This window comes from Rhagoletis zephyria, unplaced genomic scaffold (genome assembly GCF_001687245.7).
Source record: "Rhagoletis zephyria isolate East Lansing unplaced genomic scaffold, Rhagoletis_zephyria_1.1 Rzeph_scaffold_02512, whole genome shotgun sequence".
NCBI classification, from domain to species: Eukaryota; Metazoa; Arthropoda; class Insecta; order Diptera; family Tephritidae; genus Rhagoletis; species Rhagoletis zephyria.
Window position 1 is genome coordinate 2,550 of NW_016159596.1, and position 9,287 is coordinate 11,836.

The 9,287-nt window shown below is 37.5% G+C and overlaps 1 protein-coding gene across 2 annotated transcripts in view; it reads left to right on the forward strand.

Moving 5' to 3' along the window:
* The first annotated feature begins 3,165 nt into the window (after nt 1-3,165).
* The window catches only part of LOC108367039 (uncharacterized), a 45,661-nt gene continuing 39,539 nt past the window's right edge, over nt 3,166-9,287 (forward strand). For both annotated transcript variants that reach the window (XM_017621561.1, XM_017621562.1), the window contains exon 1: nt 3,166-4,554. In XM_017621561.1, coding sequence (XP_017477050.1) covers nt 3,203-4,554 — 1,352 coding nt within the window. In that variant the 5' untranslated portion in view covers nt 3,166-3,202. The remainder of the gene's footprint in view (nt 4,555-9,287) is intronic.

Consider the following 9,287-nt stretch of genomic DNA (forward strand, 5'->3'; position numbering starts at 1 on the left):
AAATAGACAACTGCTTGCAGAAGAGCCCTCGCCCAGGCACGTCAGGAGGCATCTCTACGAACTGACGGAGAAGTCCAGAGGTTCATTAAGCAACCTCTGGTCCCGAAAGCTTACAGACAGGCCCTGAACGGCATTCACAGGGACTCAGTCTCGAGTTATGTAGACTCTAGACCTGTGAATGCCGTTCTAGGCACCCAACCACCGGATNCAACTGCTTGCAGAAGAGCCGTCGCCCAGGCACGTCAGGAGGCATCTCTACGAACTGACGGAGAAGTCCAGAGGTTCATTAAACAGCCTCTGGAAAAGTCAGCATATCGACAGGCCCTGAACGGCATTCACAGGGNGCAGCAGGTTAAACTCATACCTGAGCAGACTAGACGCAGATGTGCCAAATGAGTGTCCGGCATGCAGAGAGACCACTCATAACTCGAAACATCTCTTCGTATGCCCGGNAATAACCACAATAGCCAAACTTCGCTCTGGCTACTGCAGCAGGTTAAACTGATACCTGAGCAGACTAAACGCAGATGTACCAAATGAGTGTCCGGCATGCAGAGAGACCCCTCATANCAACCACCGGACATTGACGAGACGGAGCTTCATCTGCCTCGGGAGACAATAACCACAATAGCCAAACTTCGCTCTGGCTACTGCAGCAGGTTAAACTGATACCTGAGCAGACTAAACGCAGATGTACCAAATGAGTGTCCGGCATGCAGAGAGACCCCTCATAACTCGAAACATCTCTTCGTATGCCCGGAAAACCCAACAACCCTAACGCCTTTGTCCCTGTGGACCAACCCTATTGAGGCTGCACGCTTCTTAGGGCTGCCGTTAGTGGAACTTGACGAGAACGACTGAGATATTAACCGATCTGGGAAGGTTATTGTAGCCGCTACAACAGCAACAACAACAACCGACTTTAAACTATTCTTGGGCAAGATAATGTTTTTGTGGCGATTGTCACTAACAGGTCGATTCTTTAAAAAATTGTCTAACCCTGACAGTTCTTCTGGCGGAACGAGATCATNGTTAGTGGAACTTGACGGCAACGACTGAGATATTAACCGATCTGGGCGAGCTTTTTGTAGCCACTACAACAACAAAAAAAAACAACAACAACAACCGACTTTAAACCATTCTTAGGCAAGATAATGTTTTTATGGCGATTGTCACAAACAGGTCGATTCTTTAAAAAATTGTCTAACCCTGCAAGTTCTTCTGGCGGAACTAGACCATTATGCAACGGTCAAATCCGTTCAGATTCTAGCTCATCCAGCTAATACATATCATTACCTTAACCGAGAAAAGCCCTAACTCATTTTCTTTTGAAACCCAGCTTTCTAGAAAAGTCGGCAGATTACTAGCTAACTCAGCTCATCTACAATCAGGGTGGGGTGCCTTTTAGTTTAGTTTGTCACAGGAGTCTGGCGCGAAGAAATCTGCCTGATTTTGCTATTACGTGCTAGTGCTAGTGCTAGTAAAGGCCTCGGCCAAACATGCTTCTAGGATATCCAGAGGCAAATTTGTACCTTACACGCAAACTCTGTGATGTTGAGGCTGTGAAGATATCGATTATGGCACCTCCATTTTCTCATTACTTATTTTAGCGGCAAACACCATTACTGAATCGGAATTTGTAGAAAAAACCTTGGTCCAACGATTTGTAGCCAACTTTATGTTTATTATTTGTATAGGTCTTTAAAGGTGCTATTTTATTTTAATCCCTTATTATAGAAAAGAAATCCTGCTTCTCTGAGAAAATATCTTCAGTCTGCGGAATGAGCTTGAAAAATTGAAATTAAGCGTGATAATATAAATTTTTAAAATTTTTACAAAGACTTGTGTAGACCAAATTCGGACCTTGTTTCCTATTATATTTTAATCAATAACGCTTGGTACCATTTTAGAAGGTGGCACAGTGGTGCTTTTTAGCAGGATAACTCTCATATCAATGCCAGCCTAGGATAAGACTTTCATCAAATTCTAAAATTTTTTCAAAATATTTTAGTTTTTGTACTTAGTTTTGTAAATGTGAAAAATCTAAAATTTTGATCCACGCGTTTGCACAGTGGTCGGAGAAGCCATGTTTTACGCGACAAATTAGAAGGGCTGCCGGATCGTAGTATTTTTGTTATACCATGCCCGAAAACGCCATAAAATTTATAGTTTGAAAGTTGACAGCTGTCAAATCAACTGCCAATTTCTCTAGAAATAAAAAAAATATTTTTGAAAATACCACTGATTAGGTTTTTAGGCACGCTAGACACGATATTTGTCGAATTAAAACTTTGACAGTTGACAGGTGTCAAATGGACTGTAATTTTTTTGATACAAATAAAGCAATCTTTTTAAAAATGCCGCTGATTAGGTTTTTAGATATGCTGGTCACGAATTTTATGTCAAATTAAAATTTTGAGAGTTGGCAGCTGTCAAATGGACTGTTAGTTTTTCTAAAATAAAAATATATTTTTTAAAATGCTGCTGATAAGGGCTTTAGACACGCTAGTCTCGATTTTTATGTCAAATTAAAATCTTGAGAGTTGACAGCTGTCAAATGGGCTGTCAATTTCTCTAGAAATAAGGAAATAATATCCCAAGAATTAAAACTACTAGGTCTTAACGCTCACTGATCTCGAGTTCTATATCACACTCAAACTTTCATATATGTATTACGATTTATTGTATTCGAATCGAATTAAAATGAATTGGCAACCCTATTTCAAAATTCGTTAGTTTAAAACTTTTTCCAACATTATTCTTATGCTATAAATAGTGTTGTATTTTAAACGTTAAAAAATATTAATTTTTTCTCTGGGTGGCAACTCCCTTTTAAATTTTCAATTGAAACCGGCTTGAATACCTACAGTTTGATAAATTACACTTTTTATTGCAATATTTTTTTTTTTACAATTTAATTTTGAAATAGGTGGCAACTCTGGTAAAATAGATGGACTTATTTAAAAAAAAATTTTTGTTCAGGATTTATTTTTCGCTTTTTGGACTGTATGATTTTCATGATCCTTCTGATCATCCCTGTGTGTCAAAGGTTACTGTTTCATTATATTTATTATATCATTTTATTGAAATAAAATGATCACCGAACTCTCCCAATTGCAGCTAGTAAATTAATTTTCCTTCTTTCATTCGCCTATTTACAGGACGCTCCAACAAATCCGAACGTCAGGATGTCACCGATGTCATGATGAAAAATCAGCAGCAGCAGCAGCAGCAGCAAATTCAAGTCCAAAATCATTCCAATGCCATGTCACCACAACGTTCATTATCCGCAGCTGCATCGTCCACGTCGTCGTCTGCGTCGACAGCAGCATCCACAAAACGTATCTCCTCAAGTATCTCCGTGCAATTGCCAGCCGCTGGCTTAGGCTCACGCCCACCCAGCATCATTTCTACAAGCACCAGTCTCGACGAGGGTGGCTTCAATGAACCCTCACCCGAGATCAAAGCCAAACTAAAGCCCGCATATGACTTTGAAACGGTCAATGGACGAGCGGTGAGTGGCATGAGTGCCGACATCGACGAATGCGACCGCAGTCAGCCAACAGCGAATGAGGAGGCAGAGAAGCCCAGTTTGAATTATGTTGATGTGGGCTATCGTCTCAACCCGGATGGTAGTGAATCGCATGAGGTTTTTGGCGAATCCGAGCTGTACGACACGGCTAAAGTGACTGAAATGCACAAGAAATTCCATGCCAACGGATTTGCGCAAGAAACGACGACTGTTTATGCGACCATAAAAACTGAGGTAACAACAGCTGCCGTTGAGCTGTACTACCCAGGTGGGAAGCTAGCTAAGGAGAGAGAACGAGTTGGAACTAGCCTATTGCATTCGCCCACAAAATCTATTGGCAGCGGTATTGCCGGCCTCAGTGGTTCACCGGTGAAATCGGCGGCGATCTCGTCACCGCCAGTTGGTGTGGTTTCGCCCATACGCCGACGCAGCTCAGATGTGAGTGTGAAGTCAACACCGCCCATCTCGCCAACATCAATCGGCAGCGGTAGTGGCAGCTGCAGCGGCACCGGCACCGCAAATTCGACATCGACCAGCAATACGCGCTCAATTCCGTCGATTGCTGTGGCAGTGGCGGGCAAGGGGGTGGTGACACCCATCGCCTCGCTGGCTGCACAGGAGGAGGAGTTCGATAGCTCTGAGTTGCCGGCATTGCCTGAGCGACCACCACCATTGAGTGCAGTACAACACGCCACTATAGCGACTGCAGTCGGCGTTGGTGGTGGGCCATGTAGCGCTTTAGATATGCAGGATCTGGAGTATGCAGACAGCAGTGCTGGGGAAGATGAAGATGATTTGATGCGCGCAATTGAGGACGACATTGATGACGACGACGAAGTGCTGCAAGTGGAGGTAAGCGAAGCAACGCTGACGACAGTAGCCGAGGAGGGTGAGGAGGAGGAAAAACAGACGATTGTTGTGGCAGCGGCCGGTGCGGTGGCGGCAGATGTAGCAATACCGCGCGAGGACAGTCTACCGGATGACATGACTGCCGACGAAGCTGAGCGACTGTTGAGCTCGAGGTGAGTGTAAATTGAGAATGAAAATGAAAATAAGTACATTTTTGGCATGCTTGAAAGTACGCAGAGATAGTGAATAGAATTTTGAAAAGTAGTTTAAAATTTATTTATTTAATTAAAGACAATTATTTGTAGCTAATATATTTATTAATGCATACAGTGTAGTCTGGCTGGAATGAACCACCGCCGCGCCTAACGTCCCGAAAGAGTGAACATTAATGTGTCTACTGCTCTGGCGAGTGAACAATTGCTAGTTGGCGCAGAGGAAGTAAATTTTATAGTGTTATTTCGAAAAAAATTTTGTTGAATTACCTTGCTAAAATTAGTTCAATTTACCCAGACTAAACTGTACTTATATATTGACTATTAACGTAGTCAGCATTTGAGCAACCTTTTTTAGTGTATTTTAGTCTTATCAATAGCAATTACTTGTATCTCTTCCGCTGTTTGAGCCTTTTTTCGATACGACCAGAGAGTTATTATAGAGAGTGGAGATCTCACGATCCAAGTGGTATCACAACGGGCCCACAATTACAGTCCTAGGTTTGCTAGTGGGGCCTACTGGTAGCCACTTTAACCTAACCTCACATATAGAGCTAAATCCTTGGTTTATGAAGCATTCTTAAACATAAAAATTTCCTGAAAGTTTCGTGTACCAGACACGCTTACTAGGGTATGCCATCCTTAAGCAGAACTCGTTTGTGAAACACACTTGACTACAATCAACATCTACATTCTATACGTCTAATAAATTTTATGTTATTTTTTTATCTCGTTTTTATGCTTCAACCATTTTTGAAATCAACCCACTATCCTCCTCCGCTTTGTAGTATATATGTAAATACATGTGTAGTACATACAGTGGCGGTCAAAAGTGGATGAATGGTGTTTCGTATTTAATATTTACAATGTTTTTAAAGCTATGATTATTAATTTTTTATTTTTTTTATAAAAATATGGTTCGTACTTTAAGAAAGACCATATAAATCACACTTTCAAACTATATACATAATTTAGAAAAAATCCAAAATCTTTACACTAAATTTCGAGCTTTCTAACCTGAATTGTTTTTAATTTTTTGGGTAAGCAGTTAAAATTAGTGCAAGTTTTGAGCGGCAAAAAATCGCATTGATTTTTGATATTTTATTTTTGTTGAAGGCGTTTTGAACTTTTATCTTTTGCGAAAAAAATAAAATAATAGTGTTGGGAAGTATCGAGTACTTTTGAGGATCGAGTTCTTAGGTATCGATATTTTTCAGAGTACTGAGTACTTTCTTTAAATATACAGATGTTGGTAACAATTCAATACTTAGTGTAGAAATCTCACAAGCTGGCAATATTTTATTCAAATTAATATATGAATCCCAAATTACGTCAAATGAATGGCCAACTGCGCTGGGTACAAGTATTGTACTTGAAATTTATTGAAACTGCAAATTTAGTACAATCATTTCTGAATACCGTTAAATGTAAATAAGTAAATAAAACTCAGTACTTCTTAAGACTATTCGACACTTAATAATGAGTACTTTGAATTGATCCTGAGTACATGTACATGTGTCAAAGCGATTTTTGGAACAGAGTATTTTTGAGTTTTGAGTACTTTTGAGTTCTTTAAGTTCTGAGTAATTTCGAGTTCGTTTGTGGGTACTGGGTTCTTTGGATTACTCAGTATCAATACTTCTAAGGATCGGGTGCTGTCGATCCTTTTGAGAATCGAGTTCTGAGTACTTTGGGATCGATACTGCCCAACACTAAAAAAAGTCAACGCCAGTTTTCCCTTTAAAAAGCGAATTAAATGACAAAAAAAAAAACAAAAAAAAAAAAAAAACGAAAAAGCCATCAGCAAAAAAATGTGATTTTTTAGCCGCTCAAAACTTGCATTAACTTTACTAAAATTTTATAATCCTGTTAACTGCATACTAAAAAATTTAAAAATATTCTGGTTAAAAAGCTCGAAATTTAGAAAAAAATTATGGATTTTTTCTAAATTCTGTATAAAGTTCGAAAGTGAGATGTATATGGGTTTTGTTAAAACATGAACCATATCCTTATAAAAAAATATCAAAAAAAATTTAGCTAGAAAAACATTGTAAATTTAAAAAACGAAACACCATTCATCTATTTGCGACCACCACTGTATGTTCAAAGATTTAATTTAGCAATGACGCCTAATCTTATACGTTCCGAGAGCCCCAGCTTTTCCAAACATGCATTTAATTTAACAGATATCAACGGATAGACGTATGTATGTACACTAGGGTGGTAAAAAAAAAAGAAAAAGTAAAATCGGAATTTTAATGCTCTCAGCCCCTAGGATAGTTCAAGACCGAAAAACATTATACCCCTGTTTTTTTTTTTATTTTGAAATCAAAAAATGTTTAGAGGTCACACAAAGCGCTCAAAATTTTCCTTGTATTTTATATGGGTGAAAACAAGTTTTCGTAGAAAATTTATAGAATTCATGAAACGCAATATTTTTCGATCGGAAAGCTTTGTTTCTGTTCAGGATACTTCCAGTTACTATACCCTGTTATTTATTTGACCATTTTCTCATAGTAACTATTTTTTATACGACCTCTAAAAACCTCAAAAAATGAGTGGGGTAAAAATCGGTAGTTTTAAAAAATTTTATAATAAACAATAGGGAATTATTATCGGCAGTCTCATGAAGAGAAACAAAAATATTGATTTTCAAGAATTCTATACCATTTCTCCGAAAAGTTGTTTTCTTCCCATATAAAAATATATACAAAATTTTGAGCGCTTTGGGCAACCTTTATTTTTTTTTAATTTCAAATAAAAAAGCATGGGGTATAATTTTTTCGGTATATGGATAATCTTAGGGTATGCGATCATTAAAATTCTGACTTTGCTTAATTTTGGGCCACCCTAATTTACACATATATACATTTGTATGTATTCGCATATGTTGGCTGCCACTGAATGCAAGTGCGTTAGAATTCACATTTAAGTTATCTACTTGCATATGTGGTACTTAGCATTATGCATATGTGTACTTACATACATATTTCTCATAATGAATTAGCCTTTTAAATAGCGTTTAAAACTTTTACCAAAATTATTTTATGCAACCCCTCAATGGATATGCGAGTGTGCACATATAAGTACACCCATGTGTAGAAATAAATATCTGGGTAAATACTTATGTGTGGACGAGTATATCCGCTTCTATGCTGAGGCTGAATAAAAGTGCATAATTCAAGCCAGATTGAAAATTAATGATTTGTGGTAGGAAGGTGAATGCACATACATACATACATAGAAACTACATATGTATGTGTTTGCATTTTTCAAATATGTACAGATTTACCTACTCATAAGGCTCTCAAAAGCAAGCTATATATATGTATGTGTATGTAATATTCTTAGCGTTGCATTTAGATAATACCATTTGAATAATTTATGTGCCGCATTTTGTTCAAAAGGTGAAACGAGACATTTTATGCGCTCAGTAATAGTAGTACACGAGTGTTTGTTCTTGAGCCGCTAAGAGTGCATTGATAGAAGCATACTTAAGGGGGCGCTTCAACAACGCTTGTACAGTTTGTGCTAATGAATGGAAATTTGCTGAATGTGTTTTTTTTTGTTTGTTTTTTAGGTGTCGTGTTGTGGAAATGAATTCTTAATTTTGTGAAATTGTGAATCTTTTAACTGAACTTTGAATGAAAAGTACCAAAATATCGGCAATTTTAAGCTGCCCCCGAAAGACAGTTGGTTTTTAACCGACTTCCAAAAAAGGTGGAGGTTATCAGTTCGTCGGAATATATGTATATATATATTTTTTTTTTATGTATGTTACCGCATAACTTTGGACCACGTCAACCGATTTCGATAATAATAATTTTTGCATCGGAAAGGTAGTGTCTCAGAGGTGGTCCCATACTAATCTGGTTGAGATCCGATCAGTGGATCATGAGATATATATATAATATATATATATTTTTTTATATGGGGGTTGAAGTCGGTTTTTTTTTTTGCTAAAAATTACTTGTCAGAGAAGTGGGCCATGATTAAATTAAAACTGACCGGAAGTTCATTTTTTTTTAAGACGATATACATGTTTTTACCACAGGTTCGTATTCTGCGCATAAAAGTACGTAATTTTTGTTTGAAACTTTTTTTTTTACGGAAGTGCCTTTTTCAACCTCTAAATTCGAACTTCATCAGCTCGTCCTGGTTTTCTAAAATGGACGAAAATGTTTTTATTGGAAAACGAAGAAATAAAAATCACCAAGTCGGGAATGCTCTATCTTTTGGTCGTATTACCGTCTACCGGTTACGACCGGAAGTGGGCTTAACAGACCGGAAGTTTTTTTCAGAAAAAAGTTTCCGACAAAAGTTATGTGTTTTTGTTTCGGCAGAATATGAATCTGTGGTAAAAGCATTTACGTCCCATTAAAAGAAAATGGACTTGCGGTCAGTTTAACCCACTTCCGGTCGAAATCCAAAGTCGTTAATACGGCTAAAATATAGAGCATCCCTGACTTGGTGATTCGAATTTTTCGATTTCCAATAAAAGAAGGTGGTCTAGGGACACCCTTTATANATATTAACCAGTTTTGATATTTTTTTTCATCATTCAATTTTAATTATGTTTTTTTTTTTATAAAAAGTTTGTTCATTGTATAACATTTTTTTCATTATTTAATTTTAATTATTATAATTTTTTTTTTATAAAAACTTTGTTCATTCCATAACAAAACCATATAAAT